This window comes from Drosophila suzukii, unplaced genomic scaffold (assembly GCF_043229965.1).
Source record: "Drosophila suzukii unplaced genomic scaffold, CBGP_Dsuzu_IsoJpt1.0 scf_11, whole genome shotgun sequence".
Lineage (NCBI taxonomy): Eukaryota > Metazoa > Arthropoda > Insecta > Diptera > Drosophilidae > Drosophila > Drosophila suzukii.
In genome coordinates, this window is record NW_027255898.1 from 311497 (window position 1) to 334034 (window position 22538).

At 45.6% G+C, this 22538-nt stretch overlaps 3 protein-coding genes across 3 annotated transcripts; 1 reads left to right on the plus strand and 2 right to left on the minus strand.

Moving 5' to 3' along the window:
• Positions 1-5933: 5933 nt before the first annotated feature.
• LOC139354614 (kelch-like protein diablo) lies at positions 5934-8462 on the minus strand. The gene has a single exon (XM_070998873.1). It carries the CDS (start codon positions 8190-8192, stop codon positions 6357-6359), a length of 1836 nt encoding a protein of 611 aa, XP_070854974.1. The 5' UTR covers positions 8193-8462; the 3' UTR covers positions 5934-6356.
• A 3175-nt stretch (positions 8463-11637) lies between these two features.
• Positions 11638-14167, minus strand: LOC139354610 (kelch-like protein diablo). The gene has a single exon (XM_070998870.1). The coding sequence runs from the start codon at positions 13894-13896 to the stop codon at positions 12061-12063; it is 1836 nt and encodes a 611-aa protein (XP_070854971.1). The 5' UTR covers positions 13897-14167; the 3' UTR covers positions 11638-12060.
• A 3504-nt stretch (positions 14168-17671) lies between these two features.
• Positions 17672-19637, plus strand: LOC139354618 (kelch-like protein diablo). The gene has a single exon (XM_070998877.1). It carries the CDS (start codon positions 17943-17945, stop codon positions 19554-19556), a length of 1614 nt encoding a protein of 537 aa, XP_070854978.1. The 5' UTR covers positions 17672-17942; the 3' UTR covers positions 19557-19637.
• Positions 19638-22538: the final 2901 nt, after the last annotated feature.

The window sequence follows — 22538 nt, forward strand, 5'->3', positions numbered from 1 at the left end:
CTCTGGCCACATCAAATGGGGCAACAAAGAGGAGAAAATTGATTTTCACTCGTGTCCTAATGTAAATTTTACCGAAGTGGATTGCTCAGATGCGCCACCTTTGGTCAGAAAGACATTTTTAACAATGCTCCGCGACAGGAAAAAAGCCTTTGCGGACCCCAATGAGGCTTTACCTTACAACACATCGGTGGTAGCCACCATCAGAACTGTTGATGAGGAGCCCATTTATGCCAAACTCTACCCATACCCAATGGGCGCAGCCGATTTCGTTAATGGCGAGATTCAAGAGCTGATAAAAAATGGCATAATCCAGAAGTCGAGATCCCCCTACAATAACCCGATATGGGTTGTAGACAAAAAGGGCACCGACGAAACGGGCGCCCGTAAAATGCGACTCGTATTGGACTTTCGCAAATTGAACGAGAGGACAATACCTGATCGCTATCCCATGCCAAATATCTCTATGACACTAGGGAATTTAGGCAGAGCGAAATACTTCACTACGCTCGATTTAAAATCTGGCTACCACCAAATAACGCTGGCAGAACGCGACCGTGAAAAGACTTCCTTTTCCGTAAATGGAGGAAAGTACGAGTTTCGCAGAATGCCATTTGGACTAAAAAATGCTGCCAGCATTTTCCAAAGAACTATAGACGACATACTGCGAGAGCAGATAGGCAAATTTTGCTATGTTTATGTCGATGACGATATCGTCTTCTCAGAAGACGAAAACTCTCACATCCAGCACGTAGATTGGGTTCTCAAAAGCCTTTACTATGCTAATATGAGGGTATCAACTGAAAAATCTAAATTCTTCCAAAAAAGCGTTAGCTTCTTGGGTTTTATAGTCATCAGCAACGGGGCTACTACTGACCCAGAAATAACAAAGGCCATTCAAGAATTCCCTGAGCCCAAAAACGTGTTCGAAGTTAGATCATTCCTTGGCCTGGCCAGCTACTATAGATGCTTTATTAAAGATTTTGCGTCCATAGCTCGGCCCATTTCAGACATCCTGAAAGGGGAATTCGGTAGTGTCAGCAGACACAGGTCGAAAAATATCCAGGTGCAGTTCAACGAGCCGCAACGGCTAGCTTTTCACAAGCTGCGTAACATTCTAGCTTCCGAGGAGGTCATCCTCAGGTATCCCAACTATAAAAAAGCATTTGATCTAACGACAGATGCCTCAGCTTACGGCATTGGCGCAGTCCTATCCCAAGAGGGACGGCCCATTACCATGATCTCGAGAACCCTAAAGGACAGAGAGATCAATTATGCCACCAATGAAAGGGAGCTGCTAGCAATAGTTTGGGCATTGGCCAAATTACGTCACTATCTATATGCAGTGAAAGATATCAACATCTTTACTGACCATCAACCACTGACCTTTGCGGTATCGGAATCCAATCCGAATGCAAAGATCAAACGGTGGAAAGCTCGCATCGACGAGTCCGGCGCCAAAATTTTTTACAAGCCCGGCAAGGAAAACCTCGTTGCGGATGCCCTCTCAAGACAGCAACTTAACGTTCTGGGAGAGGAAGAAGCTTTTTCAAGTGCGGCCACGATTCACAGTGAGCTGTCACTGACCCACACAATTGAGGCAACGGATAAGCCTTTGAATTGCTTCCAAAACCAGATAACTCTGGAGGAAGCTCGCTTTCCGCAAAAACGCAGCTTTGTCCTCTTTGGAAACAAGAGACGGCATGCGATCAGCTTCTCCTGCAAAGAGTCATTACTCAATGATCTCGCAGATTTAATTGTTCCTAAGGGCGTAAACGCCATCCATTGCGATTTGCACACACTCGCAATGATACAGGACCAACTGGTACGCCAATTTCCAGCCACAAAATTTTGGTATTGTAAAAATCGTGTAACGGACATTTTTGCAGTCCCGGAGAGACGAGAAATTCTGTCCACTGAACACAACAGGGCTCACAGGTCGGCCCAAGAAAATGTAAAGCAGGTACTCTCCGAGTACTACTTCCCGAAAATGGCCAAGCTAGCTATCGAAATCGTCGCTAACTGCAAAACATGTGCTAAAGCTAAATATGACAGGCATCCCAAAAAGCAGGAGCTTGGGGAAACACCAATCCCGTCTCAGGTTGGGGAAATATTACACATAGACATCTTCTCAACGGATAAAAAATATTTTCTTACATCCATTGACAAATTCTCAAAATTTGCGATGGTCCAGCCAATCCCCTCTAGAACCATAGAGGACATCAAACCAGCACTGCTACAACTCTTGAATGTTTTCCCGAAAGCCAAGGTCATATATTGTGACAACGAACCATCGTTGAATTCACACACCATTTTGTCCATGCTGGAAAACCATTTCGGCGTGAGCATCTCGAATGCACCGCCCCTCCACAGTGTCTCAAACGGACAAGTGGAGCGTTTCCACAGCACTCTAGTAGAGCTTGCTAGATGCCTTAAAATTGATAAAGGCATCAGTGACACCGTCGAGCTAATCTTGCTGGCCACAGCCAGATACAATAAATCTATCCATTCGGTCATCGACAAGAGGCCAGCCGACGTAATTCAAACACAGTCGGATCAACCACAGTATGAAATTCAGGATAAGATAAAAATCGCCCAGGACAAGCTCAGGAACAGGGAAAATGCTGCCCGACAGAACAGGGTGTTCAAAGTTGGTGAAAAAGTCCTTGTAAAATCCAACAAGGCAACAAACTCTCACCATTGTGTGAAGAGAAGATTGTGGAAGCGGACATGGGGACCACAGTCCTCATCAAGGGGAAAATAAGTTTTTTACCTTTTTGCCACTTGGCACAAATTTTACTAGCTTTAAGCATAGCTGATAAAATATTTTTTTAAGGTTAAGTTAATTACCGTTGGTGGTGGGCAACCTTGTCATGAACAAAAATATAGCTCTGAATTCATTCCACAGGTCCAAAATCATTCCAATCCTCTTCTCCTTAACCATGGCGTCGGCGCACATCACCGACTATTCACAAGCCAAGTACATCCCCATTATTGACGGTCGAATACTAGTGTGGGAGGAATTCGCATTCGTTAGACATTCAGCGTACCTTTCAGAGTACAGGCGCGTAGTAGAAGAAACAGAAAATATGAGCGATATGTTTCCCCAGTCACACATGAAAAAACTTTTGGACGTGGACACAGCTCACCTTCGCGACCTGCTCGACTCGTTAGGCGTGCACCACAGGGTAGCAAGGAGTTTAGACTTTTTAGGATCAATTTTAAAAGTCGTAGCAGGAACTCCGGACGCCGGGGATTTAGAGAGAATTAAATTCACAGAAACACAATTGATCAATTCAAACAATAGACAAATAGAAATAAATACTAGAATACAAAGTCAAATTAATGAATTAACGTCAACCGTAAATCAAATCCTAAAAGTGGCAAAGAGTTCACAAGTGGACACTGGCCATCTATATGAAACCTTGCTCTCCAGAAACAGAATGTTAACAATGGAACTTCAAAATTTAATGATGGCAATTTCGCTTGCTAAAGTAAACATAGTCAGCCCAAACATATTAGATCACGCAGACCTAGAAAGTATTTGGATGGAGGAGCCCACCGACACTCCTATAAAAGATATTTTGTCCGTAGCGTCCGTAAAAATTCTCCAGTCCGTTAACATATTGCACTTCCTTATTAAGTTCCCAAAAATTAAATTAGCATGTAAGAAGATTACAATGTTCCCGGTAGCGCATAATAATGTGATGCTAAGGTTAGTGGATAATATAATAGCAGAATGCAATGGGGAAATGTATGCGATCCAGAATTGCTCCACAACACCAGGAGTCACTTTCTGCCGACTATCAGCGAGGACCACATGCGCCCGAGAACTCCATGCAGGTGGAGTTGCGCACTGCGAGACCCAACCAAGCGATTTACATCCGATCACTTATGTCGATGAGGGAATTATGATCATCAATGATCAATCAGCGCAGGTACGAGTAGACAACGGAACAAGCGTCTGGATACACGGGACGCATCTCGTCACCTTTAGTGAGCGCGTCACAGTAAACGAAACCCTGGTTTTGAACCAAAACTCCGCCCAGAAGAGGACTCCGGGGGTGGCAAGCTCACCCTCACTGAACATCACCATCAGTCAAAATACTCTGAGCCTCCCCTACCTTCACCGCTTGAGTGAACGTAACCTGGAATACATTCAGAAGTTCGGAAATAAAATCAATACCAATCAGACACACATGGTAGCGCTAATTACAGGAGTAATATGTTGCGCATTGATTTGTGTCGACCGCTGACGCGGCATTTGGCCGGATGCTCGTGCATAGCCGGCAAACACATCATATTTGCGTGGCCGCTATGAGTTTCAATTTTGTCAACTTTAAGTTTAGTTCGCTTCAAGCTCTATAAGAATAAAGAACACAAGTTCTATAGCATTGCAAAACTCCGGCAACCGCCGTTAAATATCTCTTATTATTTTGCACTGACTGAGTCTCTAGGCCAGCAGGCGAAGGGGGCAGTTACCTCCCAACGTAAGTCATCCTAATCAGCAATTGTGAAGGTGCAGCCATCCGGCTCTGACTCCAGAGAGGGATCCCCGATCTCTACACACGAGAACCAGGTCAAGGCTCCCTCCTCCCCCCGCACTACCGAGCGGGCTTCGGCAGGTGCGACCAGCAGCAACTATATTCCTCCCGCGTTCACGGGAGGCCATTACAAGCAGCAGCCTCCAGCGGCTCATATTCACGCGTGAGTGCAACGCATCCCCCCCGCACCTACGGGAGGCAACTGGCCGCCACTCAGCTATAACGGGCGCTCCCAGAAGCGACCGCTTCCTCCGCGCCTACAAGCGAGCTCATCGAAGAAGACCACCCTTGACAGTAAAGAAGAGGACCACCCTTGGCCACACACGTATCGCGTATTGTTTCTCCCGCACATACGTGTGGGCTCACCGAAGAAGTCCACCCTTGACAGTGCGGCCATTGAGGACCACCTCAGGCCGCGCCCATCAAACAGATTAATTTATAGTCTTGATCAGGATCACTAGCCGAGTCGATCTAGCCGTGTCCGTCTGTCCGTCTGTCCGTCTGTCCGTCTGTCTGTCCGGATGAACGCTGAGATCTCGGAAACTATGAGAGCTAGGCTATTGAGATTTGGCGTACAGATTCCTGAGCTTCTTACGCAGCGCAAGTTTGTTTCAGTAGACTGCCACGCCCACTCTAACGCCCACAAACCGCCCAAAACTGTAACTCCTACAGTTTTGATGCTAGATAGAAAATTTTAACTGAAATGTATTGTTCTTATCAATACCTATCGATTGACCCAAAAAAAAGTTTGCCACGCCCACTTAAACGCCCACAAACCGCGAAAACCTGTGACGCCCACAATTTGCATGCTAGATAAAAAATTTTAACTGAAATGTATTGGTGTCGTCAATACCTATCGATTGATCCAAAAATAAATTTGCCACGCCCACTCCAACGCCCATAACTCTTAAATCTGTCTACCGCCGGTAGGTGGCGCATTTTAATCTCGCTTTGCTGCTTGCATATCTCCATTTCCCTTTGAGTAACGGATATCTGATAGTCGAGGTACTCGACTATAGCGTTCTTCTTTTTTATCTAGCATGCAAATTGTGGGCGTCACAGGTTTTCGCGGTTTGTGGGCCTTTAAAGATCTGTACATCTTTATTTATCTCTTTCAAAGAATATGAATTAGCTTAATAAATACCTATAGATTGTCCCAAAAAAACTTTTCCGTTTTCAGTCCAATGCTCTCAAACCAAAGTAGTTAGGACAAGCCTTTACACTAGAGCCAGAAAACGATATACATACATACATACATGTATGTGTTTATGCATGTGTGGATGTAAAAAATTGCAATCTAATATCCGCGGCAAATAGAATTCTTTCTGATTTTTTTTTCGAAAGAAGGCATGGTTATGAGCTAGCTATTTCCATGAAATAACACCAGCAACATTTAGATATTAAGTTCTTTATAAAATATATATATATATGAGATTGCAGGTGTACGGGAGCGAAGGGGTTATGCTAACGCTGGGAAAGTCTAACAAACACGCGCTTCAGGCTCTACCAAATAAACAATTATCAATTAATACAATGCGATTATAATGCTAGACAATGGGGTGAAAGGGATTTAGTTGATTAGATTTGGCTTCGATTGCGGATATTGTTAGTAGAAATGCGGCGGCGGCAACGTTTGCGAGGGCAACGTCGTCGGCTGCTGCTCCCATCAGACAACAGAATCCTTGCGAATCCTGCACTCGATATAGCATGTGTTCGGGGGGGAGAAAGAGACAAGACAACGGTATTTTATCAGCAATGGAAGGGCTAGGAGTTGGAATAGTTTCAGGGATTTTGTTGCTTAAAACTGTTTTCGCATCACATATAGTTCTCAGTCTGGGGGGCCCGCATAACGCCCACGCCGCCGCCCAGTCGGCTGTAGTTCATGCAGCCGCACAAACGCCATTGGTTCGTCTCTGGGTCGTAGACCTCGATGGTTTTCAAATAGGCGGACCCATCAAAACCGCCCACCGCATACAGCTGTCCATTCACGACGGCCAGGCCAACCCCACTGCGACGAGAGGTCATGGCCACGATGGGGCTCCAGGTGTTGGTCAGTGGATTGTAGCGCTCGGCGGACGAGAGCTCCATGCTATCGTACCGTCCGCCGACGGCGTAAATGTAGTTGTTGAAGACAGCGCAGCCCAGGTGCTTGCTTCGCGTGGACATTGGACTGACGGCCACCCATTTGTTGTGTCTGGGATCGTATCGCTCAACAGTGTTCAACGGACGTTGTCCATCGGAGCCACCAATTGCATATAGGTATCCTCCAAGGACAGCTACCGCCACACCCAGCCGTCGTGTGGTCATCGGGGCCACCTTTGACCATTTGTTCTCCTTGGGGTCGTACCGCTCCACATGATTGAAGCACTGAACGCCATCCTGGCCACCAACCGCATACAGAAAGCCGTCGAGCACGGCCACGCCCACGCTGGTGCGGCAGGAAGTGGTAGGCGCCACGTCGCAGGACCACTGATTGGTTTGCGGATCATACCGCTCGATGCTGTTTAGATAGCTCTGGCCGTCGTGACCGCCCACTGCATACAGCAAATCATTCAACACGTCCACGCCGACTCCGCAGCGCCGCTTGCTCATAGGAGCGACCATTTTCCAGTCATTTGTCTGCGGATCGAAGCGCTCCACGGAGGCTATGGCATCGTCGGAGCACAAGCCACCCACGGCAAACAGCACTTCACCTCGTCGGGTCGGATTGCGAGCTCTGGTGCGCGGACCCTGCATCAGCGGTCGCTCCTGCGGAAGCAGCAGATAGTTCTTGGCCTCGTCCACCAGATCCCGGCAGGCCTCGTCGCTGCGGACCAGGAGATCAGAGCCCACCGTGCCCACCAGGAACTTTGGGGAGAGTAGAGGCAGACGGACATGTTGTAGTACCTGTGCTAGGTGCTGTCGCCGCTCGGCGACATTGTACTTGAGCCAGGACATGACAGCGTTGAAGACCTGCTCCTCCGAGCGCACGTTCAGTTCGTCGCTGCAGATGATGTCCACCAACTGGCCGACGGGCAGCAGCAGAAACTCCTCGCTCTCCATCACCTCCTGGAAGTTGTGCTGCGTGAACGTGTCGGCTATTCGCAACAGTTCCCGGCAAGAGTGTGTGTCGGCAAAGGCGCGGATGCCCAGGCAGTTGGTGGGGTCCAATTGTCGCTTGAGGAACTCGCAGCAGATGTCTTGAATCTCAACCAGTTGCAGCAGACAGGCGGCGGGAAGGAGCGCCTGGACATTGGACTCCTCGACGATGATGTGGGCGGTGTAGCAAAAGTCAATAAGCAGCTCCATGGCGTTCTCGTCGATGTCGCGTATAGTGACCTCCGTCTGGCGCGATTCCTCCAGTTCGCCAGTGAACATGGCACAGAAGTAAGAGCTGCAGGCGGACAGGATGACCCTGTGGGCGAAGATCTTCCGTCCGCCCACGTTCAGGACCACATCGCAGAGTTCCCGATGGCGCCGCAGCATATTGAGTTCCGTGATCGTGACCTTCGGATGTTTTTCGGAAGTGTGAGAGAGGCGGGCGGGCGACGGAGGTCGGTCCACTGCCGTCGATCCAACGGAGCCGCCACCAGCCGTGGAATTACCACCTGTTCCGGTGACAGCAGCATCCCGTGGTTGAGCGGTGGAGCCCGAGCCCGGCAGGTCGCCCATTCTGTTCGCTGCTAAGCGCAGCGGGCCGGAAGCAACCCAACCCCACACGGCGTCTATCTTTGCGTCTCTGTTCTCCACGGATACAAAGCACGTCCAGGTCCAGCTGCAGGCGGAAAATTTCGAAAATGCAATCTTGCTGCTGGCTTAAAGCGACCACATCGAAGATTCCTGGCGCGAAATGCACTTTTCAGCAGTGAAAATCGTTTTTCTTTTTGGCCTGGAAAAGTCGAAACACACGATTGATACTACAAACGAAGCTATTCAACCAAATATTAACTGAAATGTATTAGTCTTGTAAATACCTATCGATTGACCATGCTACGCCTACTCTACTCTACTACTCAGAGCCAGACAATGCGAAATGTTTTTACGCGTGTATGTGTGTGTATGTAAATAGTTGCCGGCCGAACTTAGCGGCAAAGAAAAAAGCCCTGCCGGCGCTCAGAGAGAGCAAAGTGCGCGGCTAACTTATTCTATTGAATAATGAACCCTTTACCCATTTGTCCCATTGACGGGCAAAAACCTTTAAAGATCTGTACATCTTTATTTATCTCTTTCAAAGAATATGAATTAGCTTAATAAATACCTATAGATTGTCCCAAAAAAACTCTTCCGTTTTCAGTCCAATGCTCTCAAACCAAAGTAGTTAGGACAAGCCTTGACACTACCCTGCAGTTCCACAATTGAGTTAAGCGCCCAATCATCACGATGCCGACTGCGACGTCGGCAGAGAAGCCAGCGACGCCGGCAGAGCTGAGCGCAACGGCGGCAAAGCGCAAAGAGAACGCACAAAAAGTAATTTTGGGCTCTTCCTCTCTCGCCATGTCTCAGACGGAAAAGTGCGTGTGAAGGAGGACCAGCAACTAAAATATATAGACTTTTGTGCACCCTTGCCTTTTGAATAATGCGACATTTGTTCGTAAATGATAAAACAACCATTTAAAATAATAGGTTTCTGTTTAAAAATATTTGTATTTCTTAAAAAAAATGTATAGGTTTATTAATATTATTTAATAATATGTGAAGTTTTAAGAATATATTTTTATAAACCGATTTGCATAGTCGGATATGTCTATAAATACCCTGCTTTTATGTGCAAGATGCATAGACCAAACGGGACATGCCAAAAAACAGAACAACAACGGATTAGCGGAACCGTTGTTGTTGCTTGTTGTTTTTCTGGAAGGCACGCGTCTTTTTTCGTCTTTTTCACTTGCGTTTACTTACGAGTATGTGAAGGAGTTAGAATTGCACGCAATTACGTAGTTAAATAAAATAAACCAGTGGTTTAAACGTGATACCTATACGATTCCCATGTAAGTCTGTCGCAGACCATTATATATTTAATCAGTGAGAGTAAAAACAAGTTAATGTGTATTAAAAAAATGGAAAATACAAGATTCCCAAAAAAAACACGTGGCGGAAAAAAAATAGCTGTGAAAAATTTTAATTTTTGACGTGAAAAACAACAAATGATGCATATAAATAAACAAATGAATGAATCTGTGAAAAAATTTGAAAATCTTATTGAGTGCTAAGTTCCTTGGGACCAAAAATAAGAGATGTTTGTTTTTATAACTTATGATTTTTTGTATTAATAACATTAAAGCACAATTTTTATTTTTGTGTAAGTAAACAAACATGGCTATTTAAATAAAAATCTCAAACATCTCTAATTTTCCGTTCCTGGAAAGGTGGTATTTTTTCCGCATCTGCAAAATAAATAAATGATTTAATAAATAATAAAAAAACAAGGAGGAACGCTATAGTCGAGTACCTCGACTATCAGATATCCGTTACTCAAAGGGAAATGGAGATATGCAAGCAGCAAAGCGAGATTAAAATGCGCCACCTACCGGCGGTAGACAGATTTAAGCGTTATGGGCGTTGGAGTGGGCGTGGCAAATTTATTTTTGGATCAATCGATAGGTATTGACGACACCAATACATTTCAGTCTCTAGGCCAGCAGGCGAAGGGGGCAGTTACCTCCCAACGTAAGTCATCCTAATCAGCAATTGTGAAGGTGCAGCCATCCGGCTCTGACTCCAGAGAGGGATCCCCGATCTCTACACACGAGAACCAGGTCAAGGCTCCCTCCTCCCCCCGCACTACCGAGCGGGCTTCGGCAGGTGCGACCAGCAGCAACTATATTCCTCCCGCGTTCACGGGAGGCCATTACAAGCAGCAGCCTCCAGCGGCTCATATTCACGCGTGAGTGCAACGCATCCCCCCCGCACCTACGGGAGGCAACTGGCCGCCACTCAGCTATAACGGGCGCTCCCAGAAGCGACCGCTTCCTCCGCGCCTACAAGCGAGCTCATCGAAGAAGACCACCCTTGACAGTAAAGAAGAGGACCACCCTTGGCCACACACGTATCGCGTATTGTTTCTCCCGCACATACGTGTGGGCTCACCGAAGAAGTCCACCCTTGACAGTGCGGCCATTGAGGACCACCTCAGGCCGCGCCCATCAAACAGATTAATTTATAGTCTTGATCAGGATCACTAGCCGAGTCGATCTAGCCGTGTCCGTCTGTCCGTCTGTCCGTCTGTCTGTCCGGATGAACGCTGAGATCTCGGAAACTATGAGAGCTAGGCTATTGAGATTTGGCGTACAGATTCCTGAGCTTCTTACGCAGCGCAAGTTTGTTTCAGTAGACTGCCACGCCCACTCTAACGCCCACAAACCGCCCAAAACTGTAACTCCTACAGTTTTGATGCTAGATAGAAAATTTTAACTGAAATGTATTGTTCTTATCAATACCTATCGATTGACCCAAAAAAAAGTTTGCCACGCCCACTTAAACGCCCACAAACCGCGAAAACCTGTGACGCCCACAATTTGCATGCTAGATAAAAAATTTTAACTGAAATGTATTGGTGTCGTCAATACCTATCGATTGATCCAAAAATAAATTTGCCACGCCCACTCCAACGCCCATAACTCTTAAATCTGTCTACCGCCGGTAGGTGGCGCATTTTAATCTCGCTTTGCTGCTTGCATATCTCCATTTCCCTTTGAGTAACGGATATCTGATAGTCGAGGTACTCGACTATAGCGTTCTTCTTTTTTATCTAGCATGCAAATTGTGGGCGTCACAGGTTTTCGCGGTTTGTGGGCCTTTAAAGATCTGTACATCTTTATTTATCTCTTTCAAAGAATATGAATTAGCTTAATAAATACCTATAGATTGTCCCAAAAAAACTTTTCCGTTTTCAGTCCAATGCTCTCAAACCAAAGTAGTTAGGACAAGCAAAGGCTAGTGTAAAGACACTAGAGCCAGAAAACGATATACATACATACATACATGTATGTGTTTATGCATGTGTGGATGTAAAAAATTGCAATCTAATATCCGCGGCAAATAGAATTCTTTCTGATTTTTTTTTCGAAAGAAGGCATGGTTATGAGCTAGCTATTTCCATGAAATAACACCAGCAACATTTAGATATTAAGTTCTTTATAAAATATATATATATATGAGATTGCAGGTGTACGGGAGCGAAGGGGTTATGCTAACGCTGGGAAAGTCTAACAAACACGCGCTTCAGGCTCTACCAAATAAACAATTATCAATTAATACAATGCGATTATAATGCTAGACAATGGGGTGAAAGGGATTTAGTTGATTAGATTTGGCTTCGATTGCGGATATTGTTAGTAGAAATGCGGCGGCGGCAACGTTTGCGAGGGCAACGTCGTCGGCTGCTGCTCCCATCAGACAACAGAATCCTTGCGAATCCTGCACTCGAGATAGCATGTGTTCGGGGGGGAGAAAGAGACAAGACAACGGTATTTTATCAGCAATGGAAGGGCTAGGAGTTGGAATAGTTTCAGGGATTTTGTTGCTTAAAACTGTTTTCGCATCACATATAGTTCTCAGTCTGGGGGGCCCGCATAACGCCCACGCCGCCGCCCAGTCGGCTGTAGTTCATGCAGCCGCACAAACGCCATTGGTTCGTCTCTGGGTCGTAGACCTCGATGGTTTTCAAATAGGCGGACCCATCAAAACCGCCCACCGCATACAGCTGTCCATTCACGACGGCCAGGCCAACCCCACTGCGACGAGAGGTCATGGCCACGATGGGGCTCCAGGTGTTGGTCAGTGGATTGTAGCGCTCGGCGGACGAGAGCTCCATGCTATCGTACCGTCCGCCGACGGCGTAAATGTAGTTGTTGAAGACAGCGCAGCCCAGGTGCTTGCTTCGCGTGGACATTGGACTGACGGCCACCCATTTGTTGTGTCTGGGATCGTATCGCTCAACAGTGTTCAACGGACGTTGTCCATCGGAGCCACCAATTGCATATAGGTATCCTCCAAGGACAGCTACCGCCACACCCAGCCGTCGTGTGGTCATCGGGGCCACCTTTGACCATTTGTTCTCCTTGGGGTCGTACCGCTCCACATGATTGAAGCACTGAACGCCATCCTGGCCAACAACCGCATACAGAAAGCCGTCGAGCACGGCCACGCCCACGCTGGTGCGGCAGGAAGTGGTAGGCGCCACGTCGCAGGACCACTGATTGGTTTGCGGATCATACCGCTCGATGCTGTTTAGATAGCTCTGGCCGTCGTGACCGCCCACTGCATACAGCAAATCATTCAACACGGCCACGCCGACTCCGCAGCGCCGCTTGCTCATAGGAGCGACCATTTTCCAGTCATTTGTCTGCGGATCGAAGCGCTCCACGGAGGCTATGGCATCGTCGGAGCACAAGCCACCCACGGCAAACAGCACTTCACCTCGTCGGGTCGGATTGCGAGCTCTGGTGCGCGGACCCTGCATCAGCGGTCGCTCCTGCGGAAGCAGCAGATAGTTCTTGGCCTCGTCCACCAGATCCCGGCAGGCCTCGTCGCTGCGGACCAGGAGATCAGAGCCCACCGTGCCCACCAGGAACTTTGGGGAGAGTAGAGGCAGACGGACATGTTGTAGTACCTGTGCTAGGTGCTGTCGCCGCTCGGCGACATTGTACTTGAGCCAGGACATGACAGCGTTGAAGACCTGCTCCTCCGAGCGCACGTTCAGTTCGTCGCTGCAGATGATGTCCACCAACTGGCCGACGGGCAGCAGCAGAAACTCCTCGCTCTCCATCACCTCCTGGAAGTTGTGCTGCGTGAACGTGTCGGCTATTCGCAACAGTTCCCGGCAAGAGTGTGTGTCGGCAAAGGCGCGGATGCCCAGGCAGTTGGTGGGGTCCAATTGTCGCTTGAGGAACTCGCAGCAGATGTCTTGAATCTCAACCAGTTGCAGCAGACAGGCGGCGGGAAGGAGCGCCTGGACATTGGACTCCTCGACGATGATGTGGGCGGTGTAGCAAAAGTCAATAAGCAGCTCCATGGCGTTCTCGTCGATGTCGCGTATAGTGACCTCCGTCTGGCGCGATTCCTCCAGTTCGCCAGTGAACATGGCACAGAAGTAAGAGCTGCAGGCGGACAGGATGACCCTGTGGGCGAAGATCTTCCGTCCGCCCACGTTCAGGACCACATCGCAGAGTTCCCGATGGCGCCGCAGCATATTGAGTTCCGTGATCGTGACCTTCGGATGTTTTTCGGAAGTGTGAGAGAGGCGGGCGGGCGACGGAGGTCGGTCCACTGCCGTCGATCCAACGGAGCCGCCACCAGCCGTGGAATTACCACCTGTTCCGGTGACAGCAGCATCCCGTGGTTGAGCGGTGGAGCCCGAGCCCGGCAGGTCGCCCATTCTGTTCGCTGCTAAGCGCAGCGGGCCGGAAGCAACCCAACCCCACACGGCGTCTATCTTTGCGTCTCTGTTCTCCACGGATACAAAGCACGTCCAGGTCCAGCTGCAGGCGGAAAATTTCGAAAATGCAATCTTGCTGCTGGCTTAAAGCGACCACATCGAAGATTCCTGGCGCGAAATGCACTTTTCAGCAGTGAAAATCGTTTTTCTTTTTGGCCTGGAAAAGTCGAAACACACGATTGATACTACAAACGAAGCTATTCAACCAAATATTAACTGAAATGTATTAGTCTTGTAAATACCTATCGATTGACCATGCTACGCCTACTCTACTCTACTACTCAGAGCCAGACAATGCGAAATGTTTTTACGCGTGTATGTGTGTGTATGTAAATAGTTGCCGGCCGAACTTAGCGGCAAAGAAAAAAGCCCTGCCGGCGCTCAGAGAGAGCAAAGTGCGCGGCTAACTTATTCTATTGAATAATGAACCCTTTACCCATTTGTCCCATTGACGGGCAAAAACCTTTAAAGATCTGTACATCTTTATTTATCTCTTTCAAAGAATATGAATTAGCTTAATAAATACCTATAGATTGTCCCAAAAAAACTCTTCCGTTTTCAGTCCAATGCTCTCAAACCAAAGTAGTTAGGACAAGCCTTGACACTACCCTGCAGTTCCACAATTGAGTTAAGCGCCCAATCATCACGATGCCGACTGCGACGTCGGCAGAGAAGCCAGCGACGCCGGCAGAGCTGAGCGCAACGGCGGCAAAGCGCAAAGAGAACGCACAAAAAGTAATTTTGGGCTCTTCCTCTCTCGCCATGTCTCAGACGGAAAAGTGCGTGTGAAGGAGGACCAGCAACTAAAATATATAGACTTTTGTGCACCCTTGCCTTTTGAATAATGCGACATTTGTTCGTAAATGATAAAACAACCATTTAAAATAATAGGTTTCTGTTTAAAAATATTTGTATTTATTAAAAAAAATGTATAGGTTTATTAATATTATTTAATAATATGTGAAGTTTTAAGAATATATTTTTATAAACCGATTTGCATAGTCGGATATGTCTATAAATACCCTGCTTTTATGTGCAAGATGCATAGACCAAACGGGACATGCCAAAAAACAGAACAACAACGGATTAGCGGAACCGTTGTTGTTGCTTGTTGTTTTTCTGGAAGGCACGCGTCTTTTTTCGTCTTTTTCACTTGCGTTTACTTACGAGTATGTGAAGGAGTTAGAATTGCACGCAATTACGTAGTTAAATAAAATAAACCAGTGGTTTAAACGTGATACCTATACGATTCCCATGTAAGTCTGTCGCAGACCATTATATATTTAATCAGTGAGAGTAAAAACAAGTTAATGTGTATTAAAAAAATGGAAAATACAAGATTCCCAAAAAAACACGTGGCGGAAAAAAAATAGCTGTGAAAAATTTTAATTTTTGACGTGAAAAACAACAAATGATGCATATAAATAAACAAATGAATGAATCTGTGAAAAAATTTGAAAATCTTATTGAGTGCTAAGTTCCTTGGGACCAAAAATAAGAGATGTTTGTTTTTATAACTTATGATTTTTTGTATTAATAACATTAAAGCACAATTTTTATTTTTGTGTAAGTAAACAAACATGGCTATTTAAATAAAAATCTCAAACATCTCTAATTTTCCGTTCCTGGAAAGGTGGTATTTTTTCCGCATCTGCAAAATAAATAAATGATTTAATAAATAATAAAAAAACAAGGAGGAACGCTATAGTCGAGTACCTCGACTATCAGATATCCGTTACTCAAAGGGAAATGGAGATATGCAAGCAGCAAAGCGAGATTAAAATGCGCCACCTACCGGCGGTAGACAGATTTAAGCGTTATGGGCGTTGGAGTGGGCGTGGCAAATTTATTTTTGGATCAATCGATAGGTATTGACGACACCAATACATTTCAGTTAAAATTTTTTATCTAGCATGCAAATTGTGGGCGTCACAGGTTTTCGCGGTTTGTGGGCGTTTAAGCGGGCGTGGCAAACTTTTTTTTGGGTCAATCGATAGGTATTGATAAGAACAATACATTTCAGTTAAAATTTTCTATCTAGCATCAAAACTGTAGGAGTTACAGTTTTGGGCGGTTTGTGGGCGTTAGAGTGGGCGTGGCAGTCTACTGAAACAAACTTGCGCTGCGTAAGAAGCTCAGGAATCTGTACGCCAAATCTCAATAGCCTAGCTCTCATAGTTTCCGAGATCTCAGCGTTCATCCGGACAGACAGACGGACAGACGGACAGACGGACAGACGGACATGGCTAGATCGACTCGGCTAGTGATACTGATCAAGAATATATATACTTTATGGGGTCGGAAACGCTTCCTTCTGCCTGTTACATACTTTCCGACGAATCTAGTATACCCTTTTACTCTACGAGTAACGGGTATAAAAATCATAAGTTATAAAAACAAACATCTCTTATTTTTGGTCCCAAGGAACTTAGCACTCACTAAGATTTTCAAATTTTTTCACAGATTCATTCATTTGTTTATTTATATGCATCATTTGTTGTTTTTCGCGTCAAAAATTAAAATTTTTCACAGCTATTTTTTTTCCGCTACGTGTTTTTTTGGGAATCTTGTATTTTCCATTTTTTTAATACACATTAACTTGTTTTTACTCTCACTGATTAAATAAATTATGGTCTGCGACAGACTTACATGGGAATCGTATAGGTATCACTTTTAAACCACTGGTTTATTTTATTTAACTACGTAATTGCGTGTAATTCTAACTCCTTCACATACTCGTAAGTAAACGCAAGTGAAAAAGACGAAAAAAGACGCGTGCCTTCCAGAAAAACAACAAGCAACAACAACGGTTCCGCTAATCCGTTGTTGTTCTGTTTTTTGGCATGTCCCGTTTGGTCTATGCATCTTGCACATAAAAGCAGGGTATTTATAGACATATCCGACTATGCAAATCGGTTTATAAAAATATATTCTTAAAACTTCACATATTATTAAATAATATTAATAAACCTATACATTTTTTTTAAGAAATACAAATATTTTAAAACAGAAACCTATTATTTTAAATGGTTGTTTTATCATTTACGAACAAATGTCGCATTATTCAAAAGGCAAGGGTGCACAAAAGTCTATATATTTTAGTTGCTGGTCCTCCTTCACACGCACTTTTCCGTCTGAGACATGGCGAGAGAGGAAGAGCCCAAAATTACTTTTTGTGCGTTCTCTTTGCGGACCTGACTTAGAGTGCGTCGCTTTGCCGCCGTTGCGCTCAGCTCTGCCGGCGTCGCTGGCTTCTCTGCCGACGTCGCAGTCGGCATCGTGATGATTGGGCGCTTAACTCAATTGTGGAACTGCAGGGTAGTGTCAAGGCTTGTCCTAACTACTTTGGTTTGAGAGCATTGGACTGAAAACGGAAGAGTTTTTTTGGGACAATCTATAGGTATTTATTAAGCTAATTCATATTCTTTGAAAGAGATAAATAAAGATGTACAGATCTTTAAAGGTTTTTGCCCGTCAATGGGACAAATGGATAAAGGGTTCATTATTCAATAGAATAAGTTAGCCGCGCACTTTGCTCTCTCTGAGCGCCGGCAGGGCTTTTTTCTTTGCCGCTAAGTTCGGCCGGCAACTATTTACATACACACACATACACGCGTAAAAACATTTCGCATTGTCTGGCTCTGAGTAGTAGAGTAGAGTAGGCGTAGCATGGTCAATCGATAGGTATTTACAAGACTAATACATTTCAGTTAATATTTGGTTGAATAGCTTCGTTTGTAGTATCAATCGTGTGTTTCGACTTTTCCAGGCCAAAAAGAAAAACGATTTTCACTGCTGAAAAGTGCATTTCGCGCCAGGAATCTTCGATGTGGTCGCTTTAAGCCAGCAGCAAGATTGCATTTTCGAAATTTTCCGCCTGCAGCTGGCCCTGGACGTGCTTTGTATCCGTGGAGAACAGAGACGCAAAGATAGACGCCGTGTGGGGTTGGGTTGCTTCCGGCCCGCTGCGCTTAGCAGCGAACAGAATGGGCGACCTGCCGGGCTCGGGCTCCACCGCTCAACCACGGGATGCTGCTGTCACCGGAACAGGTGGTAATTCCACGGCTGGTGGCGGCTCCGTTGGATCGACGGCAGTGGACCGACCTCCGTCGCCCGCCCGCCATTCTCACACTTCCGAAAAACATCCGAAGGTCACGATCACGGAACTCAATATGCTGCGGCGCCATCGGGAGCTCTGCGATGTGGTCCTGAACGTGGGCGGACGGAAGATCTTCGCCCACAGGGTCATCCTGTCCGCCTGCAGCTCTTACTTCTGTGCCATGTTCACTGGCGAACTGCAGGAATGGCGCCAGACGGAGGTCACTATACGCGACATCGACGAGAACGCCATGGAGCTGCTTATTGACTTTTGCTACACCGCCCACATCATCGTCGAGGAGTCCAATGTCCAGGCGCTCCTTCCCGCCGCCTGTCTGCTGCAACTGGTTGAGATTCAAGACATCTGCTGCGAGTTCCTCAAGCGACAATTGGACCCCACCAACTGCCTGGGCATTCGCGCCTTTGCCGACACACACTCTTGCCGGGAACTGTTGCGAATAGCCGACACGTTCACGCAGCACAACTTCCAGGAGGTGATGGAGAGCGAGGAGTTTCTGCTGCTGCCCGTCGGCCAGTTGGTGGACATCATCTGCAGCGACGAACTGAACGTGCGCTCGGAGGAGCAGGTCTTCAACGCTGTCATGTCCTGGCTCAAGTACAATGTCGCCGAGCGGCGACAGCACCTAGCACAGGTACTACAACATGTCCGTCTGCCTCTACTCTCCCCAAAGTTCCTGGTGGGCACGGTGGGCTCTGATCTCCTGGTCCGCAGCGACGAGGCCTGCCGGGATCTGGTGGACGAGGCCAAGAACTATCTGCTGCTTCCGCAGGAGCGACCGCTGATGCAGGGTCCGCGCACCAGACCTCGCAATCCGACCCGACGAGGTGAAGTGCTGTTTGCCGTGGGTGGCTTGTTCTCCGACGATGCCATAGCCTCCGTGGAGCGCTTCGATCCGCAGACAAATGACTGGAAAATGGTCGCTCCTATGAGCAAGCGGCGCTGCGGAGTCGGCGTGGCCGTGTTGAATGATTTGCTGTATGCAGTGGGCGGTCACGACGGCCAGAGCTATCTAAACAGCATCGAGCGGTATGATCCGCAAACCAATCAGTGGTCCTGCGACGTGGCGCCTACCACTTCCTGCCGCACCAGCGTGGGCGTGGCCGTGCTCGACGGCTTTCTGTATGCGGTTGGTGGCCAGGATGGCGTTCAGTGCTTCAATCATGTGGAGCGGTACGACCCCAAGGAGAACAAATGGTCAAAGGTGGCCCCGATGACCACACGACGGCTGGGTGTGGCGGTAGCTGTCCTTGGAGGATACCTATATGCAATTGGTGGCTCCGATGGACAACGTCCGTTGAACACTGTTGAGCGATACGATCCCAGACACAACAAATGGGTGGCCGTCAGTCCAATGTCCACGCGAAGAAAGCACCTGGGCTGCGCTGTCTTCAACAACTACATTTACGCCGTCGGCGGACGGTACGATAGCATGCCGACGACGTTGCCCTCGCAAACGTTGCCGCCGCCGCATTTCTACTAACAATATCCGCAATCGAAGCCAAATCTAATCAACTAAATCCCTTTCACCCCATTGTCTAGCATTATAATCGCATTGTTTTAATTGATAATTGTTTATTTGATAGAGCCTGAAGCGCGTGTTTGTTAGACTTTCCCAGCGTTAGCATAACCCCTTCGCTCCCGTACACCTGCAATCTCATATATATATATATTTTATAAAGAACTTAATATCTAAATGTTGCTGGTGTTATTTTATGGAAATAGCTAGCTCATAACCATGCCTTCTTTCGAAAAAAAAATCAGAAAGAATTCTATTTGCCGCGGATATTAGATTGCAATTTTTTACATCCACACATGCATAAACACATACATGTATGTATGTATGTATATCGTTTTCTGGCTCTAGTGTAAAGGCTTGTCCTAACTACTTTGGTTTGAGAGCATTGGACTGAAAACGGAAAAGTTTTTTTGGGACAATCTATAGGTATTTATTAAGCTAATTCATATTCTTTGAAAGAGATAAATAAAGATGTACAGATCTTTAAAGGCCCACAAACCGCGAAAACCTGTGACGCCCACAATTTGCATGCTAGATAAGAAATTTTAACTGAAATGTATTGGTGTCGTCAATACCTATCGATTGATCCAAAAATAAATTTGCCACGCCCACTCTAACGCCCATAACACTTAAATCTGTCTACCGCCGGTAGGTGGCGCATTTTAGTCTCGCTTTGCTGCTTGCATATCTCCATTTCCCTTTGAGTAACGGGTATCTGATAGTCGAGGTACTCGACTATAGCGTTCTTCCTTGTTTGTATTAATAACATTAAAGCACAATTTTTATTTTTGTGTAAGTAAACAAACATGGCTATTTAAATAAAAATCTCAAACATCTCTATTTTTCCGTTCCTGGAAAAGTGGTATTTTTTCCGCATCTGCAAAATAAATAAATGATTTAATAAATAATAAAAAATATACATAAATAATTTTTTACAACAAAATAAAATAAATCAAGTGATCGAAAACAAAAGTTTGCTAATTTCGTCTCGATATTTTTTGCATTTTCTTATATTTTTAGACAAGGCTGAAGGTAAATCTATAAAAAAATGGAAGGCTAAATCGTTCCATCTTAAGCATATTATCCGAGGAACTTGTTCTGTCCCACAACTTACTTATTAAGTAAGTTTTTATTGAGGCTGAAAGTAACTATTGTTTTTAAGTTTAATTTTTAAAAGACTTCTGGGATTTTTACATTGAATGCCAAAGATAACATTTCTTTTATTATAAATAAATCTTACAAATAACGATTACTTTCGGTCACTCGTTTTTATTCTCGTCTTGTTTTATTTTTAAAACTAATTTTTTTCTAATACTAGATGCAATCCCTCGGAGCCTCCCGAAAAGGCGCTGCAGAAGGCAATGCGGAGCGTTAAAAATTTGAGTTGTACCAAAAAAAAGGCAACGCCGGCACCAGATGCTGAGGAGGAGGTGCCAGCGACCCCGATAACACCGGAAACCCCCGAGCTCAAATTTTAAAATAAACAAATAAAAACAAGGAAGAACGCTATAGTCGAGTACCTCGACTATCAGATATCCGTTACTCAAAGGGAAATGGAGATATGCAAGCAGCAAAGCGAGATTAAAATGCGCCACCTACCGGCGGTAGACAGATTTAAGCGTTATGGGCGTTGGAGTGGGCGTGGCAAATTTATTTTTGGATCAATCGATAGGTATTGACGACACCAATACATTTCAGTTAAAATTTTTTATCTAGCATGCAAATTGTGGGCGTCACAGGTTTTCGCGGTTTGTGGGCGTTTAAGTGGGCGTGGCAAACTTTTTTTTGGGTCAATCGATAGGTATTGATAAGAACAATACATTTCAGTTAAAATTTTCTATCTAGCATCAAAACTGTAGGAGTTACAGTTTTGGGCGGTTTGTGGGCGTTAGAGTGGGCGTGGCAGTCTACTGAAACAAACTTGCGCTGCGTAAGAAGCTCAGGAATCTGTACGCCAAATCTCAATAGCCTAGCTCTCATAGTTTCCGAGATCTCAGCGTTCATCCGGACAGACAGACGGACAGACGGACAAAACGGACAGACGGACAGACGGACAGACGGTCAGACGGACAGACGGACAGACGGACAGACGGACATGGCTAGATCGACTCGGCTAGTGATCCTGATCAAGAATATATATACTTTAAGGGGTCGGAAACGCTTCCTTCTGCCTGTTACATACTTTCCGACGAATCTAGTATACCCTTTTACTCTACGAGTAACGGGTATAAAAACGAATACACAATGAAAATAATGAGTCTTTTTAACAATTACCTTGTCCTATAACTCTTACAGCCTCTCCCTATGCTACATGACGACACAGTCATATAAAATGATAAAATTCCAACCCGATACGCCACTTGCTAACATCAACTTATGGTAAGCTACACTTGTCAAGACATCAAAAACACTGTCACATGTGGTAGACTTAACAGACTATCAGGAAAATGTTGATAAAATTCAATTAGCATTAAATAATCTCAGAACCATAACCTTTTCAGGGGAAACAGTTCACATCCTAAACTCTAAGGTACAACAGGTACGGGAAAAACTGGGAGCTTTGATTCCAAAAAATAGAGCAAGGAGAGGGCTAGGCCATTAGGCCTAGGAAGTATAGTTAAAATAATTACAGGAAACATGGATGCCACAGATGATAGAGAAATAAAAAACCAGTTAATTGGATTAGACAAGACCAACTTAAAAGTATCCGAAAGATTAAGCCGTCAGATTGAAATAAATGACGAAGTTTTCATTAGATTCAAAAACATTACTGATCACATAAATAGGGAACAAGAAACACTTAACGAATATATCAACAATCATAATAAAGACGTTTATAAAAAGCTGTCACAAGAACATAAAGAAACCCACCTGTTACAATATATAAATCGTATAAGTTTTAATATTGACATTCTTACTAATCATGTTAACAATATTGCGGAAAGT

Excerpts from the sequence above, each read along its gene's own strand:
- LOC139354614 (XM_070998873.1), bottom strand. The coding sequence starts at position 8,192 with ATGGGCGACCTGCCGGGCTCGGGCTCCACCGCTCAACCACGGGATGCT.
- LOC139354610 (XM_070998870.1), bottom strand. The coding sequence starts at position 13,896 with ATGGGCGACCTGCCGGGCTCGGGCTCCACCGCTCAACCACGGGATGCT.
- LOC139354618 (XM_070998877.1), top strand. The coding sequence starts at position 17,943 with ATGGGCGACCTGCCGGGCTCGGGCTCCACCGCTCAACCACGGGATGCT.